This window comes from Mastomys coucha, unplaced genomic scaffold (assembly GCF_008632895.1).
Source record: "Mastomys coucha isolate ucsf_1 unplaced genomic scaffold, UCSF_Mcou_1 pScaffold18, whole genome shotgun sequence".
In the NCBI taxonomy this organism is placed as follows: domain Eukaryota; kingdom Metazoa; phylum Chordata; class Mammalia; order Rodentia; family Muridae; genus Mastomys; species Mastomys coucha.
This window is the reverse complement of record NW_022196900.1, coordinates 4,151,569-4,174,609: the sequence shown is the minus strand read 5'-3', so window position 1 is coordinate 4,174,609 and position 23,041 is coordinate 4,151,569. Positions and strand designations below refer to the sequence as shown.

Here is a 23,041-nt window from a genome sequence, read left to right as displayed (position 1 = left end):
TTTTTTGAGATGAGGACTCATGTAACTCAAGTGAGTGTAACTCACTCACCCAGGGTGACCACAGACTCTTGATCATCCTAGGGCATTGTGCATGCTAGGCAGGTTCCCTCTCACTGAGCTAGATGCATCCTCAGCCAATGCAGGTCCCAAGTTATAAGACATTTCTTGGAGGGTGTCAGTTCGGTGCTTTAATAAAAGTCCTGGAAGCACAAACTGTGTGAGAGAGCACGGTACAGTGCAGGGCGGGGCAATGCCCGGACTGCTTGCTGAGCCCTGCACCTCAACTGATGTGAGCTGGGCACTTACCTGAAACAAACACGTTTATGTATTTCATCTCAGAGAAACACCACCTAAGAACGAAACAAAGACTGCTTTGTCAGTTAGCTGGCATCCTCATGTTATAATAATACCTACCATTCATCAAAAATTTAGTGTGCTGAACATGTTACTCAGTGCTTTATGCAGGTTATCTTGCTTCTCACTAAAATAGGGATTTTAGGTATTTTTATCTTAAAACTATGTGCCTGTGTTTGTGTGTAAGTGTACTCAAATGCAGGTGACTGTGGAGGCCAGAAGAGGGCATCAGACTCCCTGGAGCTGGAGCTACAAGCTGGGTTCTTGAAACTGAACTTAGGTCTTCCAGAAAAGCAGGAACGCACTACCTGCTGACTTTCTCTCCAGCCCCTCTCATTTTGTTTTTGAGACTTGGTTTCATTATGTTGCACCATGGCCTTGAACTCACAATCTTCTGCCTCAGCCTGCTGAATAGCTAGAATTATAGGCACATGCAGCACCTAGTTCAGGTTGGAATAAAAAAAATGTCAAAAGCCTAGCATGCAGCCAAAATTAAACTAACCAAAATAATGGATTCAAGCCAGGCAGTGTCACACACGTCTTTAATTCCAGCACTTGGGAAGCAGAGGCAGGCAGATCTCTGTGACTTCAAGGCTAGCCTGGTTTACCAAGTGAGCTTCAGGACAACCAGTACTATACAAAGAAACCCTGTCTTTGAAAAAAAAACAACCAACCAACCAACCAACCAACCAACCAACTAACCATCAAAATAGTGGATTCAGTATTATCCAGTATCAAGTGATTCCAATGTGTATTCAAAGCTGAGGACCATTAATATATACTTCCTCATATGATATAAAAGGAACTCAACATCGAAATAACTTAAAAGTGATCAAAGCTAACTGAACAAAAATCTAGATGATTTCCCCTAAGTGAATGATTTTAAAACCCAGATGTCGGAAGTTAAGGATCCTGTAGAACTTTTCAATAACTTCTTAGCTTTCTTCTATTAAAAGCCAAAGTCATTATAATAGGCAACAGGTCCCTGGGAATTGAGGTTATCTTTCCCTTCATTCAGTCAGCTCATCTATACTTTGAGACCTTGACTAGAAAAGGTATTTTAGCCAAGCAACAATTCTGGCATGTAAAAAAGGTCCTAATATAAAGTGAGTATCCAGGATGGATTGAGGCTGCATGCTGAGTACTTTTATATTCCACAAGCACAGAATCTTCACACTCATTCTTCAACAAAGGCACCAGCATCCTCAGACAGTTGAGACTGAACCTTACAGTATTTTAACACAAGGAACACTACAATATTTGGAAAGCATCCATAATGGTGATTTGTTCCCTGAGAAAAAGTTTGCTGTTTTCTCTCCCATCCCCCAACTCTCCTGTCCTAGTCTAGGAAGCTGACTTTTATGGACTATATCCCCCATATTCTCTTGACTAGACTGCTTGTTAGGTCTTGCCAACAAGTACTAGCTGGCAACTGGAGTGCATGGGAAACATTAGGGCATTTATTTCTCTGCACCTTGTTCGAGTTCCTGCAGTAGTTTTTTTTCTTTCCTTCTTTCCTTTCTTTCTTTCCTTCTTTCTTTCTTTCTCTCTTTCTTTTTTAAAAATTTCTTTGTTTTATTTATATGAGTACACTGCAGCTGTCTTCAGACACACCAGATGGGGGCATCCAATCCCATTACAGATGGTTGTGAGCCACCATGTGGTTGCTAGGAATTGAACTCAGGACCTCTGGAAGTGCAGTCAGTGCTCTTAACCACCGAGCCATCTCTCCAGCCTCTGCAGTAGTTTTCACTAGTAAAACCACAGCTCTTATCTGGAAGCCCCTCCTCCCAGAGCCATATTCTAGCTTGACTCTGTATGAACAGTCCTTTTTGCCTTTATCCCTTCAGCCTTAGGAGTGCTACTCACTGCTGTTGTTATCCCTGTCTTTACACCTTCATAGTTCTTTTACTGTTGACCAGGCCCTTAAGTCAAATCTTTATGACTGTATCAACTGTATTTCTGCCAAGACTCTGACTGCTACATTAGAAGAATACTATATGGAGTCTGAAGAGACAGCTCAGTGGTTAAGAGTATGGGCTGCTCTTGCAAAGGACTGCAGTTTGCTTTCCAGCACCTACATCTGGCAGTTCCCAAAAGCCTGAACTCCAGCTCCAGAGGGATTTGATGCCACTGGCTTCAGTAGGCACTGGCACTCAAGTGCACACACCCAAACACAGACCAGTACACATAATTAAAATGTAAACTCTTCTTAAAGAGGATAATAAGAGATGAATGCTTTACTCCTTTGGAGTTCTACTCAGGTTCCAGTACCTGCAAGAGCCCCTCTCTTTTTTCTACCTCAGTCTCCATCCTTCCCAGCCTGCCTAGTCTTCCATGAAGTCTCTGAGCATTCTACTATCAAACAGGGCAACTCTGTCCTTTACTACTGCTGTGCTGAACCTAACGTGACTTTAGTACTTCTTCTTATGGTCCTCTGACTGTTCAGCTTTTTCAATAGGGGCATTCTTTGAAGGTAATAAATTCATTACATTAGGCAAAGTTCAACTGGAAAAAACATTTGAGGTCACCTTAACTCCTTATTTCACAGATGCTGATATTCAGGTTGACATAACAAGCGTCTTTTTCATAGTTAGACAGCAGCAGAGTTACATCTAAATTTAGATTACTCCTACTACTTCAATATGCTGTTGAGTCTGCACTTGATAGTTAAGTAATTAATATGCTGATAACCATTCCCTAAATGTATGAGTAATTTGTGGCCTGGACCTGGATGAATACCTGACATATAGTAATTGCTCAACAAATATATTTTCCTTGATCTTGGGACTAAGCAAGACAAATTCCTTAGGAGTTATTTTATCAGAACATAGAGGATCATGCATAATACTTCTTTACTCACATAGAAAAAATATATAGTTTTCAAAGTCAGTTTTTTGTATATGAGCCCATTTCATCCCTCTGAATTGGATATGGAAGATTTGGTGTTATCATTCCAAATAACAATTGCAGCAAACTGTTGCACTAAAGGCTAGACTCCTGAACAGTATGTCTCAGAGCTGAGACCCATATTTATATCTTCTGATTCCAGCTTCAATACATCATTTTTATGTTGCTTTTTCAGCTTTGCCTTTCTGCTCCTGGGTCTGGGAAGACCATGCAGGGGTCAGTCAAAACATGCTAAAGGAAGTGATTCTATCCTTTAAAAGTCCACTAGTTCAGACCTTCTAACCTGAAATTTCTCCTACTTTTCTTTTGTTTAAAACTATATCAAGGGGCTGGAGAGTGACTGCTCTTTCAGTGGCACTGGGGTCCCAGCATCTATATGGCAGCTCTTATCTGTCTCTAAATACAGTCCCAAGGGATCTGACAGCCTGCAAGGACACCAAGCACAATTTATACTTGTGATCCTAGCAGTCAGGAGGCAGAAGCAGGAGGATCAGTACAAGTTCTAGGGCAGTCAGGTCTATGCAGTGAGTTTTAAGCCAGTTAGGGCTATCCAGCAAGGCCCTAGCTCACTTTTTCCTACCAAGTAGGCATTAAAAAGAAAAAAATGACAGCAAATGCCTAGGAATCTCAACAGTCTTGGGGAAATGAACAAACTTCCTTAGTTACCAGGGATATGACACAGCTGGGAGACTTAGGGTTAACTTGCTTTATGGAATAAATGGACAAATGTGTGCCCTTTGGGAGCTATGGGGGGGGGGAATAAAGACTCTCTGGGAGTGCCAGGGAAACCTGTATATTTGAGGAGTATCGACAGAGCTCTCTTTAGAAGTAAGAGGAAGAGTAACCACCTGGTAGTTCAAGTAATATAAGGTCTCCAAGCAAAGCTGTCAAAAAGAAAACCGTAACTTTTCCTCGGGCGCCCCCTACTTACCGTCGCCTCACAGCCTCCAACTCCAGCAACCTCCATCTTAACGCACCTTTCTGCGCAGGTGCCACAGAGCCACAGCTTCCGCCCAGAGCTGGACCCGCCCACCCACGCGCTGCCACGAGCCCGTCTCCAGCCACGCCCCTTTCTGCAGCCCTCACCCTAACCAGGATACTGCCGCTGAAAAGTCTGGCTTTGAAGTAGTTGAGCCCTAAATCCCTGAGATGGCTGAGTCCTGAGATGAAATCCTCAGATCCTTCGGGGTGGGGGTGGGGGTGGGGGGCTAACTACTTGCTAACGAGGGGAGAATAACGATGGAAAGTGCTGCCCAGAGTTGGCTGAGTCCCGATAGCTTCCCAGAGGTGACAGAGGTAGTGGAAAGGGTGGCTGGACATTAATTAACAAGGACACATGAATGTAAACCGGCACTGAGGGCACAGTGCACAAGTATGTAGGGGGATATAAAGGCAATAATTCAGTCAGCTGCGGGATTGTGTGTGTTTGGGTATGTGGAGGGCACTCGTGGAGGGGCTTAAGTTTTAGCTTAGAAGCCGTGGGGACCACTGAGGAGCTTTTAACTGAAGAGGAAAGAGGACGGATCCAGAGAGATGGCTCAATGGTTAGAAGCACTTGTTCTTGCAGAGAACATCCATATGGTGTCTCACAACCATCCACAACTCCAGTTCCGGGATCACATGCCTTCTTTTGACCTCTGTGGGTACCAGGCACCCAGGTGGTGTATTAGCATACATGCAGGCAAAACACTCATCCACACAAATATAACTACAACTTTAAAGTACTTTTTTAAAAGGAGAGAGGGAGGGCTGGAGAGATAGCTCAGTGGTTAAGAGCTCTGACTTCTCTTCCAGAGGTCCTGAGTTCAATTACCAGCAACCACATGGTGGCTCACAACCATCTGTAATGGGTTTGTATGAAGACAGCTACAGTGTACTCATAAAATAAATAAACGGATCTTTAAAAAGAGATGGGGGGAGCAGGAACAAAGACTGGGGTCTATCAGTGATGCAGAAGAGGGGAAATAAAAAATACGAGGGACTAGGAGTTAGACAGAGTCCCTGATAAGCAAACATGAGAGGGGCCATGACTAAGTAATAAAGACTGTGAACTTCCAAGATGCTTGGCTGCTTCGTCACCCTCTTGACCTGAGACAAAGACCTGGGAGCTTTGATGATGATGATGATGATGATGATGATGATAATGATGTCTTGTGGGCTTTTTAAAAAATACCTCCTGCTAGTGGGGCCCCTGCTGATGGAGTGCCTCAGTAAGTTCAAGGCCAGATCAGGACATATTTACAAAACAGTTGTGGGCCAGCCAACTGTCCCGCCGTTTTTCAAGCTCACCAACCATGAGTTAGGGTTGGGTGTAAAGACACACTTTGCAAGTTCCTAGCGATCAAGAAGTTGGGCTTCTGCTTTGTAGGAGGGTCTTTCTCTGTGCCCCTGCTGAATAGGAATGTTTTCTCACTTTTAATAAAAAGCTTTCTTCTGACTGCTGAATCTGCCCTTTTGCAATTTCTCTACAGCTACCTGTCTGTTATGGTCGAGATTTTTCCCCCCTGCCTTGTAGTTCTTTAACTGGCAGAGAAAATGAACCCAATTAAGGCCCTTAACAACTAGTGGTAGTGGACTAGAAAATACAGAGTACGTTCATGGGGACATTTCATTTTTCAACTGTAGCCTGGAACTCTTATGTAGACCAAGCTTGTCTCAAATTCACAGAGATCCAAATGCCTGTCTCCCAACTGTTGGTCTTAAAGTGTGAGCCACCCAACTCAATGACTGTGGAATCAAGTGGTCATTTAGAACACTTAGGTTCCACCATTGGCTATAAGTGGGGTTGGGAGGGGATGTGTAACCAGGGGCTATTAGTCCAAAAGCTATGATTAAACATGACAATCATTTTTATAGTTTTCACATATTCACAGAATTCCAGACTCCAAAAGCTGCTATAATTTATTAAAGTCTACCCTACAATTCCCCATAATAATGGCACATATAATAATTAAAAACAGCAAAGATGCTTGGTTTGTTTCGTGTATTGACTGGCGCATTGTGGACAATGTTGAGTCTTTAGAAATGTCAGGCTATTATCAGGAAATCCAAGGGTCAAGTCACATTTCTGAGCAAGGGTCCAGGAAGCTCATCTGACTGGCTGAAAGGGTTTGTCTCTGACCTTCCAGCAAGCCCTAAGGTCCTCTCCATCCAGCTTGTACAGAGGAATGAGAGTCCAAGCTCCTTCTTTATGCTTGACCAATCTGTAGGGGACAGCAGCTGATCCCAAAGAAAAGAGGAAGGCTAAAGACTAGATGTTTTCTGCAAGGAGGACAGCCAGAAGGTTATGACCATAGGTGAGAACAATTCTTTCAAGACAATTTTCCATTATTTTTGGCTTTGTTCAGGGACTACTCAAGAAAATATCCTTGAATCCTTAGTTAGCCTTCAAGTCTATACATATAAGATAGAGTGTGTGTGTGTGTGTGTGTGTGTGTGTGTGTGTGTGTGTATGTGTGTGTGTGTGTGTGTGTGTGTGTGTGTTCTAAGCACAGGAGTAGGGAGCTGGCAGTACTCTGGGCACATGAGACCCCTGGTGCCTGGATTCCAAAAAAATATTCTGCTCAGGGCTCCAAAGCACCATGTGAACCTGCTTTGATTCATGACAGCTATTCTGAGTAAAGGATTTAGCTTGTCCTCACTGAAGCCACACTCGCCAGTCCTGCTGCTCAGATGACAGTGAATTCCATCCCGTGTGTTCCTCCTCTGGCCAGTCTCCACTGTGGATCACGGAGTCAGCCAGGTCAAGCTCCAGGCCTTCTAGACACGTTCTAATGAGGAGCGCAGAAGTACCTACCTGGACAGTGTGGTTTAGAGAGGGGCGGAAGTGGGAAGTGGAATGGACAGTTGTCTACCAAGAATAGCTGACATTCTTGGAAATGTCTGTCCATCTCTATTTATGGAAAAATCTCTCCATGAAGTAGCTTCCACAGCCCAGCTTCTAGCACCACAGACTACTGGCTGGGGACTTGGGACTTTTCTCTGAAAAGCGTACTACCCCAAGATTCTCCTTACACATCCTAACTGGGAGAGTCAGCCTTTTGACTACAAGGACTCTAAGCTAGCTACACAGCTAACTCTCCCTGACTGATCCGTGCAGTGGGTGCTGTCTGGATGGCACATAAGGCAGAGATGGCAGAGATGGTCAGCTCCCTTCCTCTGTGGATCGAGACTCTGATTTGAGCTTCACAAACTCTCGGGCTACCTCGTCATTGCTCCTCTGAGACAGAATCCGGAGAATGGTCATGCCTGTCTCATCCATATGAATCTTCCGGCCCAACGGGCACCAGCAGGCACAGCTGCCCTTAGCTGCCACGTCCCTCAGGGGCATCACTGCCAGTCCTATGACACGATCCTCCCGGGCAAAGCAGTAATCCTTCACACATATCTGCAATTCATAGGCCTCTGGACCCTCTTCATTTCCCAGGAGGCTATGAGCACAGGGTAGAGGATAAAAAGCCAGAAATGAACATTTTCTGCTGAATTCACCCAAGGTTGACATCTAACCAGTTGGTCTACTTGTAGTTTCTTCAGCCTTACCACCCAGCACTCCCCAGTTCCAGAGCTCTATAGGTTTCCTACTCTGTAACTTACAAGTGAAATGTCTCGTTGTACTTGGGAGTCCAGTTGTTACTTTTAGACTTGGTTGTGAACTTCCTCTTCTTATCACTTTGGTGTGGGCCAACCATGGTCACTTCCACAAAAGGCCGGAACATACCCGCTGTCTGCCACTTGAGGTCATTGGCTGCTACCACTATCCAAACAAGGGAGATCTGTGAGGGATCCCACTAGTATTCCCAGTTCTTAAGCCCTAGGTCATGTATCCCTTGGGAAGGACAAAGATGGAGCACTGAGATGAGTAGCCCCTGCTTTCAAGAGATGAGTGAGGCCATGGTTAAGAAAGGGTCAAACTCTGCAGGAGTAAGCACATCCTCTTGCACTAAGACCGGACAAGGCAGTCCAGTTAGGGGAATGGGATCCACAGACAGGAAACAGAGTCAGCCCTCCTGAGCGAGGGGGCACTGGGAGGAGAAAGGGACCAGATATTGGAATCTAAAGTGAATAAATAAATTAATGAAAAAACAAAGGGTCCAATGTCTAAGTGAAAGCACTTACCTTTCACTGTGACCTTATGCTCCCCAGTGCCAGGATGTGTAAATAAGTCCACCTGAATGGAGACTTCTCCCACGGGGTCATCTACACCAGCCCCTGAGGGACAGACATGATTGCCCACTGGAGAACTAGAGTCCAGCTCACTGAGGGTTTAGAATGCCCCACCTCACACCCTACCCTGAAGCAAGAAGAGATCGCCCACAGTAGTCATGGGGAAGTAACAAATAAGAGAGAAAGAATGAGGCTATGCACTATAACTCAAAATAAGCTGGCAGTATCTGGGAAGAAACTTACTTTAAAAATACACTGAGAATTCTCTCTCCGTCCTTCCTTCCTCCCTCCTCTTTGCTTTCTGTTCATTCTTACTCCCTGCGTAGTGTAGGGTAGACTTGAACTTGAGTGCCTCCTGCTTTGGCCTCTTGATTTCTCAGATAATAGGCATGTGCTACTGGGCCCTGGCTTAATCTCTTAATGCTCTTAAGGTGAGAGAAACAATATCGTGCTTGTCCTTGGGATTTTTGGGTACCCCTTCTCTGTCCTACTTCAATCTATGGAACAATTCTCTAGTCACAATCACAGGACCCCTGAACTTATAACAGCTTGTCCAGCCACCCCCAGCACACAGCTCACTGTAGTCCAGTGGATGAGTCAGTGTTTGATTCATATTTGCACAATGTAAAAGAACATACCCTTTTCTGGCCGAATGTCCTCGTTAGCAGTAAACCTAATACCTTTCCCATCATGTACTGAGCGAGGACAGGCAAGTCAAGAGGTGAGCGGCAGGAGGACAGAGAAAGAAGAGCGGTTAGAGGTCAAAGAGTTACAGCCATTTGAGAGAGCTGATAGACATTCAAGAAGCTCAGACAAGGGTTGGGGGACAGAATACAGAAGTCAAAGAGTCCAAGCCAATGCCTGAGGATTCCAAACAAGATTCCTCTGGTTAGAGACCAACTAAACCCTGGCAGAACAGTAGAAAGTATAGATAGCACATATCTAAGGCCAGCAGGGAAAGGCAGAGGTGCCAGCTTCTGATTTTCTAGCCCCTTAAGTGACAGACAAAAATCCCCATGGTGCGCCCTGCTAGCACTTTATGCCCCATCTTCATTGTTACCTAGCTGTAGCTCAATGCTTCCAAAGGCCTTCTGAGTTAGCTCAGACCCTCCCTCATATTACAGGCCGTATACATCCTTAGCTCTGCAGAAGTTCTCCCTGTCCCCTTCAGCCACACCCATTCCTGCTTCTCTTGTTTTCCGCCCCCAGACTCTGGACTGAGAACAGCTTAGGAAATGGAGCAGTAATGTACAATCCCTCCATTTTCTCATTTTCTCTCACTTCCATTCATGCATGACTGCTTAGATTTCTCCCTTCTGAGTCAACTCTATAGTTCACATCCACAGCTCAGTAAGACTCAAGCCTTCTCCCACTCTTGCTATGCCATTAGGGTCATAACCCTGGCAGCCTGACCAAGTTCTTTTGGAGGAACCCATATAAGTATGCCTGTAGGAAGGATCCAGCCTCAGGATCGGGTCAGAATTCCAGGATGTGCCTCTCTTTGAAGATGTGCTTTAGTTTGGACAGACACAGCTGGTGGCAAGAAGTGGTATAGGGGACTGAAAAATTCCAAGACAAAAAGAATCTGTCCCTACCCCCAAAACTGACCAACTGAGCTGCCTGGTCCCCAGTGTATAAGCATCATTCCTAAGCCCTCAGCCTTGCTATGTAGTCCCTTCAGCTGCCATGATCTATCCATCCGTGCTGGATGGTCTGGGGAGCCCTTTGCTTTTTGTTCTCCAGAACACCACCAAGTAAAGCAGCAAGGCTGCACATGTAACCAATCACTCCCTGTCAGGCCTTCCTCATTTTCTTACTTCTTCAACTGTGCAAAGCTGAGCAGGAATAGTCCAGTAGAAGGAACAGGGAAATCCCAAACACATTTTCAAAACCCCCGTGACTCTCACTCTCCTGCCTGGGGTGGGTATGTGACTGGGTAAGTACTGAATGTTGAGAGCCAATCTTGGAGGAGAAATTGGATCCTCTCCAATGGCTAAATAATAATAATTCCATACAGGTGCTGTAAATGGGAGGGGAGGTGGAAACACATAGTTCCTTACCCTGGGCGGTCTGTGAGCGCACAAATGTCTTGATGAGAGTGTCTGTTGTCTGCGTATACAGAGAGAGGGCATAGCGTAGAGACTGCAGGTCTGGGCTCTTTTCCAGGAAGGTTTTCTTCAGACCATTGCCTCCTGCGTGGAAGTATTGCTGAAAGATAAATGACCACCTGCTTCATCCTCACAGAGAGGCGGCTCCCCAGCTGTCCTCAGAGAAGCCAGAAGAGGACTATGAGAACAGAGCACTAACTATGATCAGAAGCACCTACAGAGCCAGCCAGAATCCCTCAGCATCATTCAGGTATTCAGCAAGAACAGTAAGGGAAGGGCATATTCCTGGAGGTAGTGTTTGAAGACAGGGCCTATCAAGTTGGGCGGGTATGAGATAGAAGCATTTTAGGTAGGAAAAATGATCTTTTGAAGAGCCCAAAGTGATCTTTTACCTCTCTGAACCTTAGGAAACTTGACACTTCAGACATACTTTCCACAAATGCCTCAACTGTAGTTTACATGCACCTGACATATTATCACCTTACCAATCTTGGGTCTTGGGCTTGGAATTGTCTCTCTGTATCCCTGACATGGTCGAGGCCTTGTTCTCTGGATACAGACTACTAAGAGCCTGACAGCTAGTCTGGCAGGGCAGGATGTCAAGGCCAAGTGTGCATGGGAGACTTTCTGGAGAAGGAGAAGGGGAAAGTGTTCACCTTGATGGTGTCCAAGGCCAAGTCAAGGACGGCACACTGCTTTGGAGTGAGATTCCGTGTTTCCTCCCGTACCATGTGGTCCTGAAACCCCAGCGAAAACATATCAGGAAAGCCCAGGGCAGTCATAAGTGCAGAGCCCTGGCCAGCCAGTTCAAAACTAGCCTTCACACAGTAGCTCTCTCCCCAACACCCGGCCCCCAGGCACCCTCCCTGCAGCCTCATGAACCCCTCATCCCAAGAACCTTGAGTTTGGAAAGCTGGCTCAGCTCCTTGGCAGCAGTTAAGATCAGCTGGGTGCCCTGGGCAGAGAGAGATCAGTCAAAAGCAGAGGACTGAAAACTTTATCAGGAGGTGGGGAGTGAGAGAAAGGAGACAGTGGGAGTGACCGGGATGGCGGTGCTCTTACTGTGTGGTCAGTGAGTGGGGGCAGGACGATGACCCGCTCCATGGTGTTCATCACCACCCGCCAGAGCTCCTTGAGGACTCGCTTCAGAACTGTCTTCTCACACACAGTGGCAAACAGTGTGAGGCTACAGATTCAGACAACAGGTGAGGCTGGGGAAGTTTGGAGTGCCTGCTCCCTGAGGCTCCCCCGAGGTTCCCCTGTCTGAAGGCCTCAGCTTTACTTTTCCTCTCAGAGGGCTACTCACTTGCCATCCAGGAAGTCCATGAGAGGTCGCAGCACACTGTCTGCATCCTGAGCCACCGAGGCTCTGGCGTTAGGGGATGCATTCCCTGTGCCCCGAACTTGGCCCAGGATGTCAGCCATTTGTCGAACACACTCATCAATCCGCACCTGGAAGCTACACATATGCCCACAGTGCAGCCCTCCCTGTCCCCCACGCTGACAGTGGAGCAACAGCAGCAATTTAGACTCATTTCTTTATGATGCAGCTCCTCAAGGGACAATACAAAGGAATATAGGAATGTCTACAGCTGGATGGGTATGGCAGCAGCTCTAGGAATGTCCAGAAACTACATCTGGTTCTAAGGGTTACATATTTTGGGGCTACTGACCTGTTTCCAAACACCATGCTGAGCTCATCCAGAACTGTATTCAGTTTCACCTGCAGCTCCTTCAGACTGTCTGCAGCCTCAGAGTCCAGCTATGGCCATAGGGGTAGACCCAGTTAGACTGCTTTTACTTCTTCATATGCCACCATTCCCCCTATGGCCATGCTCCAACACCCACTCTTCCTGTCTAGGACCACATCTCAATACTGTCTCCTCTTTCCTAGGATTACACCTCAACATTTGTTCCTCCCTCCTAGAACTCAACGCCTCCCAAGCCTAATTCTTCTTAGAAATATACCCCAATGGCTAATTCTCTATCCTAAGTCCATACCCCAAATGCTTGCCTCTCCCTCCTAGGGCCCTACTGCTATGCTTGTTTCTCTGGGTTAGTACCATAACCCAGTGGCTGCTTTTCCTTTCCAGGATTTTACCACAATGCCTATCTCAAATGAAGCCATCCTAAATTGGAAGCTAAGCACACCTCACCTACATTCATTGAGAGAGGGTGGAGCTCTGTGGCCAGGCGACTCAGCCCAGGCAAAGTATAGTAAGCACACACCCTAAACTTACCTCTTTGCCTCCCATGGCCTCAAACATTTTCTCCAGCTGGACCCTCAGTTGCTGCATGTTGTTCATCAGGATACAGGGCTTTGGGGACAGACAGATGCCTTCAGTCTTAGCTCCTTTTAGCACAGCGCCCCTAGTGTAGGGTCCCTCACTCTATTAAGCTATCCCAAGGCTACAGGCACTTCACATTGCCTACATTTATATTACTCTAAAGGCTGAGATCTAAAGTCAATTCAGAGAATTCTCTTTGGACAAAGATAGTAAACATTTTTGCCTAAATGAGAACTAGGTAGTAGTTACACAGGAACTTATGGTATTACTCTTTCTAACTGTGAATGCCTGGAATTTTTAAATTGAAGACTAAGTAAATGCTTAGTAGAGGAAAAAGCACCAAGTGGAGGCTCAGAGGCACTCATAGTGACCTTCTCATTATTGTGTGGCGTAAGTCTCAAGCAAAGCATGAAGGGCACAGAAGCCAAAAACAGCTGAGCATTACTCAGATATCCTCTACTCCCTTCCTCTCAGTGCCCAGGGCCAGGCCCTACCAGTCTCTCCTTTGTGCAGTAAGCTGGGAAGTTCTTTGATAAGATGTCAGCATACTGCATCAGCACTTTCCCGATGGTCTGAGGAAAGAGAAGAAAAGGAAAGAGAATCCTTATTGTCTCACAAGGGCCTTGCTGCCTGAAGTTCTATTTCTCATCCCAACATTACAATGGCAGGGAGCTGGCTACAGTGTTGGACACATACAGTCCCAGCACTCAGAAGGCAGAGGTTAGGAGGACTGTTGCAGGTTCAAAGCCGCTCTGGGCTGCATAGTGGTTCTAAACAAGCCAGGGCTATAGAGCAAGACCAGATCACAAATATACGAAACAAAACAAAACAAACCCCCAAAATATCAAGAAAGCAAAGAAGGACTCATAGGAAGTAGCAAAGTTCCCTCTCAACTGCAGAACAGAACTGAGATAGACTATCAGCCTGCTTAAGACACAGCAAAGGGGAAATGGGTAATGTAAGGCTTTAACAGAAGGCCACCATAGAAGAGGGTAGAATACAGGCCTATGGCTGTGAGTATAGTGGTGTGAAGGGGCAAGGGCCCAGGAGGTCCATTGTTACCTTAGCAAACCTTCTCATGTAGTGGGCAAGGATGCTAGGGTCTGGACATTCCAACTTCCGAATGATCTCAAAGCTCTGGTTGAGTTGTGTAAAGACGTCCACCACAGAACAGGAAAACAAGGCATGCTCTGATGTCTGCTGGAACTAAGGAAGACCACACATGGAATAACCATCCATACCTAGCTTTAGGGTTTGAAAGGGCATGAGCCATGCTCCACGCTCTCCACAGCTTTCCTACAGATTGTTTAGGATGGGGTAGATCAGCCTAGTAGACTCTCAAAACTTCTGGCCAATAGCTGAATGCTGAGACCCAACTGATCACTATGTAGCTAAAGACTCCAACTTACCCCATCCTTCTTATCTCGTTCCAAGGCCCCACGAAGGAATTCCAGGGACACATCTTCATTCTCATCTAGCCACTGTAGCACAAACTGCTCAAACCACCTGTAGTTAGGATAGGAAAACTGAGGACTGACAGCTCCTCCAGATGGAATCTCTGGAAGGCAGGGCATTAACACTTCTCTTTCTAAAGCAGTGCCTGCAACAGGCAGCCTGAGCTGAGCCTACTAAACTCAATGTAGGGTACTATCTTCACCCATTTAGAACCCCTCCCCCCTCTCTGCTGCCCACACACTCACGCTGGGTACTCAGGCACCTGCCCCTGGAGGGCAGGCAGATCCCGCACATATTCATTGTGGAGCCACTTCACCTTGAAGTGCAGGTTCATGTAGTCAGCACTCTTACACAGCCGGTCTTTCTCATGTTCTAATGAAGGGAGGGAAACTGGATCAAGTTTTAGCAGTAGCCATGGTTCCTGTATTTCCTAAGGCAGTAGGTCTACATAGGTGGCTCTGCCAGAGAGCCTAGAAGACAGGTGACTCACAGGAATGTCTAACATCTACCTCCCACACCCATCCTCTAAGAGCTCCCTTTCCAGAGGCCAAGCCAACCCAAGACTATTGTCTTACTCTAACTTCTGGAAGTGCAAAGTGAAGTTGCTGGTCTCTGGTAAGGAAAGGAGAGGGTGCTAATGATAATTAGTGGAGTCTACCAGTAATAGGGCGACAGACAAAGAGGAAAGACAATGGTTTTCTAGTGTTTGTTTTCAATCTTAGTAACTGAGCTATTCTATCAAGTAGGCTTAAATGAAGGGATATTAAGTTAAACGTGGTAGGAATATGTTAATAGGAACCACTAGAGACAGAAAACTAAACAGAATGACAGAGAACAGCCATGTTATGACAGAATCTCAAGGTAAAGTGAAGGGCTCCCAAGAAGAGCTGAAACACAGAAAATGAGCCCTCAGGGAAATATGCAAATGAGGATCAACACTTTGGGAACTATGAAAAATAGAACAGGCCACCAAGCTGTAGCAAATAGGAGTATTATTATGGATCTGGTGTGTTGTTTGTATTTTGATGTTAATTCTGCTCTTCCAGGAGGGGTTATCTGGCATGACTCAGGTGACCTCTTGTGAACCATCCCCTAATGAATAAAGGAGCCAGTCACTGTGCGAGATGGTAAGACTTCTGGGTTGGATGGAGGAAGAGAGGAAACTGGAGAGAGTTAGAGGCCTTTTGGACGGGGATAGTGTGAGGACAAGATGTAGCTACTAGTGTTTCCCGGTTTCAACCGTGGACCCACCAGGATTCACCACCAGAAGATTTAGATTTTATATGGCTTACAAATTAGGATTCTAGTTGTTGAGCCCAGAGACTGAGTTACTGTTGTTTCTAAACTAAATCTGTGTGGTATTTTCCTTCACACAGCAGTTCGACTGGGTTCAAGAGAGAAAGGTATGGTGGCAAAGCGTGGGTTTGCCAGATGTGCACCACAAAGGCTGTGGGGGGTTTGAAGAATGGGGCTGACATGGAAGTGACCCACCAGTGGGGACTGGGGTGGAGAGATTTTGGAGCTCTGAGTCAGAGAGTCTCCACGAGATAAGAACTGGCTGGCAAGATTGCTGGGGCTAAGAGTTAAGAGAGGGAACTTGCCATTCATTTTAATATTTTCCGCTACACTGGTGGGTTAGTTAGCTGAATCTAAATCTACGATGAAGTTCATTCAGGGCTGACTCAGGGTCTAGAACACTGACCATATACACACATTATCTTCATACCTACCCTTTATAGCTGATTTGAATAATAAGTCGGTATGTGCTGATATAAAGGTTATAAAGAAGGAGAGACTAAGCAAGGGAGAAGGAGTAGCTGGTATCCTTGAAGGCATCATTGCTTAACTTTGAGATAGCATAGGTATTGCTCTTCCAAATCAAAGCAAAACAGCTAGTCTAGGGATGCTAGTTCTAGTGACTACTGCAGCAGACACTCATCAGGGAAGGAGAAGCCTGGGCCACAACCTGGAAAGGCTTGAGGTCCCTAGACTTTCATCTTCTGGAACTGTAACCTGAAGCTACATTTGCCATCTCTTCTAGAAAGCAGTGAGCAAGAGAAGGAAGGGTATAAGACTAGAGGCAAAGGGACAACCAAACGTTCTTACCACCAGCAAAGAAGACTTTTCGAATACGAATGATAGTAGTGGCTTGTGACAAAGCAGAGATACCAATGAGCAACAAAAAGTGGGAAAATCGGGGACACCAAAGAGACCCTCCTTTCTACTCCATTCTCTAGCACTCTTGAACCAGTCCCTGACCTTGAGACACAAAATGATGGTGGAGGCTGCACCTGTATCCCTTATGCTTAATCAGCAATACATTGGAAATGGGGCAGTGACACCTGAAAATTTTCTTTTGTTTCAGGACCTTTGAGTTACTGTATTTGCATATTCTTACATTCTCTGACAATCAATTATGTGTCCTCTGATACCAGGCCCCAATTTCTATACCAATATTAACTTCAGTATATAAACATTAAGTAAATGAGTGTTCAAACATTGGGTATACATTTTTCTAACAAGACCCAAAGAGTTAATGCTCTAGTAAGGTTGCATGCAAGCACTGTTGAGATAGCTCAGCTGGTAACATGCTTAACTTGTTAACATGAGGACCTGAGTTCAGATCCCAGAACCTACATAAAAAGCTGGCATGGTAGCAGGATGGAAGGTGATAGAAGATGGAGGTGAAGACAGGCAAAGCTCATGGGCCTACCAGTCTAAACTGATTGGTGAAACTCCAATCCAATGAGAGACTTGTGTCAAACAAACAAACAAACAAATAAACAAACAAAAAGGGTCTTAGCACCTAAGGACCGAGTCTATTTCATGAAGTTGTTGTTACTTGTGGTAGAACTGGAGTTAATCTGTCAGCAAGGGCTTTAAAATGTTTGTTTCTTTGTTTATTCACTTACTTATTGTATATGTGTGTATATCTACATGTGGAGGTTAGAGGATAACTTCAGGTGTTAGTTTGTACCTTACACCTTGTTTAGTTAGTGTTTCTCTGACACTTCTGTTGAGGTGCAGTAACTCCAGGCTAGCTAGCCTGCTGCATCTATCTGCAGGGTCTTGCTATGTAGCTCTGGTTGGCTTGGAACTTGCTATGTAGACTGACTGGCCTCGAAATCAGAGAGATCCTCTTGCCCCTGTTCCCTGATTGCTACCATGTTTGGCCTGCATCTACCTTTTTGCATGGGGGTTGGGGGAGGTAGTGCAACTGAACAGGTAGAGCTTTCCCCACCCCACTAAGCCATCTCCCCAGCCATGTTTTCTTTCTTCCATCTTTCTCTCCTAAATCTCGAATTCTGGTAATGTCTGTAAAGACTGATGGAATAGTGTGCTTAAGTTTAACTTGTTTCCTTCCACCTTTTGTGGTTTTAACACCTTAAAGTGAAGGTGAACAGAATATGCCAACTAATATTACACTAATGTTCAAAGGTAAAAATGCTAAAGTATACCTTCTTTCTGTCTACTCCCATACAGTTAAACCACCAGCTCTCACGGGACAAGGTGGTATAGGCCTATGATCCCAGAAATTCAGGAGGCTTTGTCAAAGGACTACAAACTCAAGGCCTGTCTAGGCTATTTGAGGCCTCATAGGGTGCACAAGACCTTTGGTTTCATCCTCAGTACTGTCCCTACTCCATCCCCACAAATCATCAGTGCCAATCCATTTTACCTACAAAATGCCCCTGGAATCTATCTCTTTCCTTCTAGGTACACTCCTACCTGCTAGATATCATTACCTCTGTATTTAGCCTGTACTGGACTTAGCCACCAGACTGGCCATTCCCCTCCAATCTATTCTCCATAGTGTATAAGAGTGAGTGGTCTTTCTCGGTGATAAATCTCATCATATCAATCTCCTGTTTAAGATGTGAGTGGCTCCCACCTGCCTGATGGAGTTCAGAAGCCTATACATACATTCTTACCTATGATATAGCCCTCTCCAACCTCAGCTCCCACTGACTATTTTCCTTGTCTTCTGTGAACTGCTGCTTTGCTTCCATCTCTCAAAGGAAAATACATGCTGGGCCAGAGACAGCCAGTGTTCTGTGTTCCCTCTGCTGCCATTACTATTGTCTCTCCTCAGTAACAATGTCCTCTCATGCTTTGGCTTTTACTTTGTAGATCTTAGGTTTTGCAAAGCCCATTACATGGTTCCCTTTTATGTTCTCAGCACCCTATATTTATTCTTTTGTGGTATTTAGAACTTTGTATTGAAACCACCAATTTATAAATATGTTTTCTAGACTGGCCTGTGAGCTTCTCAAGAGTCAAGCTCTCTGCCTTATTCATCTTAGTGAGTATTCAACAAGTAGCATAGACCCTGGCAGAAAGAAAATAATAAATGGAGAATGGGGATGGGGTTTACTGCAAAGAAGCAAGAGGGAATTTTCTCCTTCATATTTTAAGTAGGAGGGTAATTACATAGCTGCATTTGTCAACCATTAAATTGCCCAGGAATGGCCTGGAACTCAATAGGTATCCTAGGCTGGCCTTGAACTCACCACCCTCATGCTTCAGCCTTCTTTCTGCCATCCCTAGTTAAGGGCAGTATTGTCAACTTTCCTTCTACCATCAGAGTCAGTGCTGTCCTCTTTTCCTTCCTATTCTGAGAATCAGCAGTTCTTGTTCTAATCTCTTCCCCAAGCATCTATCATGACCCATTCTTCCATTTCCCCCTCCATGCTATAGTACAGCCTCTCCCTCAATATTACAATAGCACAGCTTCTCATTGTGTGCACCTCCTTCTCTTTGCTACCCCTATCTTTTAAAGAGGTAAAAAATTTAAATCTCCACGTTTTGCACAGAAGATTAATGGTTCTTTCTTGTTCCTAATAGTTCAGCTTTCCTCAGAGCTGAGGAAATTTGCTAACTGTGCCTTCTATACTTCTGTTACCTTATCAGCTCAAGAAGCAGATGCCACTGCTACTCCTAGTGTATAGATGAGAAAATGGGAACTCACAAAACTAAATGGCTGAAAAAGCAAGGTGACTTTGTTCATACCAAGAAAAAGACCTGAAGCCTAACAAATGGGTTTCCCCTTAACTCATAAAACACCCTGAAGAGCTCCATCTTACACTATCCATCCTGTGAGTTGGTTCATTTTTCAGAGGTATTTACTTTTTCTGTTAAGCCCACCACAGATGTTCATTGAGTTCATCAAACTTCCGATCAGGTTTGGCGAGTGCTGTCTCACCAAGGGATGTCAGGCTAGAGCTGTATAAGTCTTTCAACCAATGTGTGGATTACATTGCCCAAAGTAAGCAAGACTCAGCCACTGCTCAGGGGCTGACTTACACAATGTAAATCTCACATGTGGTCTGGCTGTAACAGCTTAGCACAGACCTTCAAAGTGTCTTTCATCCTCTAGAATTCTGATTCTAAACCTCACAGGCTTAAGAGTCTGAGAGTGACCCACGTCTTCCCTCTACCCAAGTGGAGCACAGACTGCCCTGAACTTGTTCCAGATGGCTCCTTTTCCTTCAGACCCACTTTCCCAGACTGAGGAGCTAGACTAACATGTACAACACACAGGAATGGTGGCTAGACTGGTGCACACAGACTGGTGCAGATGAGAGTCTGAGAGACAGAGAGGGATATCTTTGTGCAGGTGAGAAATGGAAAACAGAGTAAGGTGAATGAACAAAATGAAGAGACATATCTGGCTCTGTTCTACGGGCTGACGGAAGTAGCCTTCTGAGAAGGTTTCAAAGAAAGCCAGGCCAGTAAGTACAAGAAAACAAAGCTTCTCTTGTTCTTCAAAACTGTAAAGATACCTCTTGGAAGCCACTATTCTGAAAACCTTCGCCATGGGTGGAGCTGTTCTCTGGGCTGGAAAGGTCCTGCATAGGTACTTGTCATAAAGCTGGAAGGAGAAACCCACACCGGCACACCCATTGTCCTTACTTGGCTCTTTTGGCTACAGCTTTGTCCAGCCTATGCCTCCCATAGCTTACCTGCCACCATGGCTAGAAGCCCTCTAGTTTCTTACTAAACTGTTTACCGAGAACTTGAAGTTATGTGGAAAAGGAAAGAGAGAGCTTACAAGGTAGATGGAGTCTGGCAGACCCTTACCCTCCAGTGCATATTTCATGTCTTGAGCAAACAGATGCCACATCACCTCTGCACTGACTTTTCCTACATTTAACTCCTGAGGAAACCTGAGAGATGGGGAAAAAAACCACAGTAAACATCAAGGCAAGAGCTATTTGGTTTTATTTATCCCAAGGTACCTAGTTCTCACAAGACATAATGAAGAGGAGTCGAGTCCTAGGGAACAGGACTACACTGAGTCTGGAGAAAGGGGCCCAGGGAACAATGGGAGAATAAATGATGGAGAGGGGGCCATATTAGCTCAGATGAACCCAAAGGACAGAATGCCCAGAAGGTACAGACAAGGCATGGAATCCCTGGGAGGGTTGAGGCTGAAGGGTAGGCTCAGGATAGATAAGCTGCAGGAGAAAGAGCAGGGGCTGGGCCTTAAGAGGCCAGCTTTTTTCACTGTGGACAGGCACATGCACACATAGTCTTTGGATCCCCTGGGGCTCTCCTAGCAGTCACAGTCCCAGAAGCCTTTCTCTTTGGGGAGGCTATCTATCCCATTCTGCATAGGGCCCCCCTTATATTTCCACACCTGTCTCCAGAAACAGTTACCCAGACAGATACAAGGGACAGAGGGACAGATGGACGGACAGTTGGAAGAGGTGGCACTGCAAACATACAGAGATAGGAAAGAGAGAGGCTGTTAGATGGACAGACCAATCCCCAACCAGACAGAGCCAAGTAGGGTGATACTCACTGGTTCAGAACAGGTGTGTAGGAATTCTTATCCTCCTCTATGATCGACACAATGAGTGTGATAAGTTTGGGCCAGAAATCCAAGTTCCGAATGCTGGGCCCTGGTTCCTCTAGAGGTAGTTCCTGCTTCGTGTTCAGGGGTGGGGATGGGGCATGGAGAAAGTGAGCTAGTCACAACAGTACTAAAAATACTCTTCCTTTTTCTTTTTCCTTCACCATGCCTGCTACTTTAAAGTCAGGAATATCTTCTCTTCTGGCCTCTGTTCCATAAGAAGGGTGACTACTAGGAGACCCTTCGACCACTGAGAATTGCTATCCTCAGCTCTGGGGCTCTCTTCTGGTACACTTGGACAATCTAAGAGATATAAAGGCACTTGTGACCCCTCTCTTAGTTACTATGGACATGTGACTCTGGCTAAAATGAGCATCCTCTAGCCTCACTAATAGGTCTGCTTCTGTAAGATCCACCCATCCCCCGGCAACCTTCTTCTTCCAGATGTCCCTGTTTAGATCCACATTTCACACAGCACACACAGACACCCCAACTCTAAGAAGCTCCTTCAAGCTGAGCAGGACAAACTCCAGGTGCAGTTTGACCTAATTTTCAGTGGGGCTAGTCTCCTTTGGATCCCTTGAAGGCTATTATTAGATGGAAGAAATGCACCTGGAAAGCTATTTGCCTATCCAGAGAAGAGGAGTTGCTTAGGAGACCAAGGAATATAACAATGAGTCTCAGGAAAAAAAAATAGTCACTTATATTCAGACCCCAGGCAAAGACAAGCTATGATCACTACAGAGACTGGAATGGACATTCTTTCTCATGGGACTTTTATGTGAATACTATATGTTACTGCAGTTTCCAAAATCCCCTATGATAATTCTGCATCAACAAGAAGTTAGCAGAGACCAGGACTGGATCCATATGTTACTGACTCCACCTCAGTATCACTTATGTGCATCTTTTTCTTTTAGTTTTTCTGCCACTATCCCAGCAAAGACTAATTCAAAAGACACCCTAGGCCTTTGAACTCTAGTCCACTACATCCTCCAGTGAGCTGCCAGTGATTTCTCTGTACGGGAATCTCAGCGCTCTTCCATGGTCCTCAGTTACGTAGACTCCTTCATCTGACACAACAGTCTTTAGAATGCCCCCTTCCTCTCCACTCTATGTCATCCCAGTTCTCTTGTGTTGCACTGCATCATGCTCACTGTGGTGTCTGGCAGCTGCTAACGGCTTTGTACACACTATCTCATTTCATCTGCTTGATGATTCTTGAGCACAAGTTACTAGTTTCTAATGTTCTAGATGAGGAGACTGAAGTACAGTGAGGTTCCATGACCTGCCTTCTGTCCCAGAGATAAGATTTGACCTCACAATAGATGAGCTCCAGAGTCTGAGGTTATGAACACCTGAATAAAACTGCTTAGGACTCCTTAAATTAATATGTGCAAGAACAGTTCTGTGCCTCCAAATATTCTATTTCCCCCTTTCTTTCCTTCAGCTTCAGGCATATCAGTTCTATGCCTTCCTCAAAATCCAGCTAGACCTTTATTTCTGCAAAGTTGTCTCTGGTACACCTGGCTTGGTTAGATGACCCTCCCCTGGGCTCACAGAACAGTCTATGAATTTCTGGTATTAGCATACCAGATATCTAATACTATAATAAAATGTAATAAAACAACAAAAAGAACGACAAATGCAGAAATTTGCCCTCATTTCTAGCAAACAATAATTTCCCCCAAGGCAGAACTGTCTTTTACTTGACTTTGCAGTCTAATACTTCATGTGTAAGTAGATGGGTGGGTGAATGAGCTCTGACTGAGGACTTGTAGAGGAAGTATGAACTAGTGAAGGAAATATGGTTTGTTTGTTTGTTTGTTTGTTTGCTGATATGTAAATGAACAGAAACTCCAAGAGTTTACTCAAAGGTATACATTGCCTCATGAAAATGAGATTCA

General features: G+C 45.2%; 2 protein-coding genes across 14 annotated transcripts in view; both read right to left on the bottom strand.

Annotated features, from left to right (window-relative positions):
* Positions 1 to 4,293, bottom strand: part of LOC116095888 (phospholipid-transporting ATPase FetA) — a 124,651-nt gene extending 120,358 nt beyond the window's left edge. For all 4 annotated transcript variants that reach the window (XM_031377183.1, XM_031377185.1, XM_031377184.1 and 1 more), the window contains exons 1-2: positions 4,196 to 4,293; positions 307 to 350 (exon numbers count right to left, since the gene is read on the bottom strand). In XM_031377183.1, the coding sequence (XP_031233043.1) occupies positions 307 to 334 (28 nt within the window). In that variant the 5' untranslated portion in view covers positions 335 to 350; positions 4,196 to 4,293. The remainder of the gene's footprint in view (positions 1 to 306; positions 351 to 4,195) is intronic.
* Positions 4,294 to 6,142: 1,849 nt separating this feature from the next.
* Positions 6,143 to 23,041, bottom strand: part of Unc13b (unc-13 homolog B) — a 211,220-nt gene continuing 194,321 nt past the window's right edge. For 6 of the 10 annotated variants that reach the window (XM_031377174.1, XM_031377175.1, XM_031377176.1 and 3 more), the window contains 17 exons: positions 21,084 to 21,208; positions 20,360 to 20,445; positions 14,524 to 14,650; positions 14,233 to 14,329; positions 13,886 to 14,029; positions 13,318 to 13,395; positions 12,776 to 12,853; positions 12,209 to 12,297; positions 11,842 to 11,994; positions 11,598 to 11,721; positions 11,434 to 11,490; positions 11,192 to 11,272; positions 10,488 to 10,635; positions 9,066 to 9,122; positions 8,380 to 8,472; positions 7,858 to 8,017; positions 7,409 to 7,694 (listed from right to left, as the gene is read on the bottom strand). In XM_031377174.1, coding sequence (XP_031233034.1) covers positions 7,409 to 7,694; positions 7,858 to 8,017; positions 8,380 to 8,472; positions 9,066 to 9,122; positions 10,488 to 10,635; positions 11,192 to 11,272; positions 11,434 to 11,490; positions 11,598 to 11,721; positions 11,842 to 11,994; positions 12,209 to 12,297; positions 12,776 to 12,853; positions 13,318 to 13,395; positions 13,886 to 14,029; positions 14,233 to 14,329; positions 14,524 to 14,650; positions 20,360 to 20,445; positions 21,084 to 21,208 — 1,983 coding nt within the window. Of the gene's footprint in view, positions 7,695 to 7,857; positions 8,018 to 8,379; positions 8,473 to 9,065; positions 9,123 to 10,487; positions 10,636 to 11,191; positions 11,273 to 11,433; positions 11,491 to 11,597; positions 11,722 to 11,841; positions 11,995 to 12,208; positions 12,298 to 12,775; positions 12,854 to 13,317; positions 13,396 to 13,885; positions 14,030 to 14,232; positions 14,330 to 14,523; positions 14,651 to 20,359; positions 20,446 to 21,083; positions 21,209 to 23,041 lie in introns of all 10 variants that reach the window. The other 4 variants (XM_031377182.1, XM_031377178.1, XM_031377179.1 and 1 more) reach the window with 4 other exon arrangements.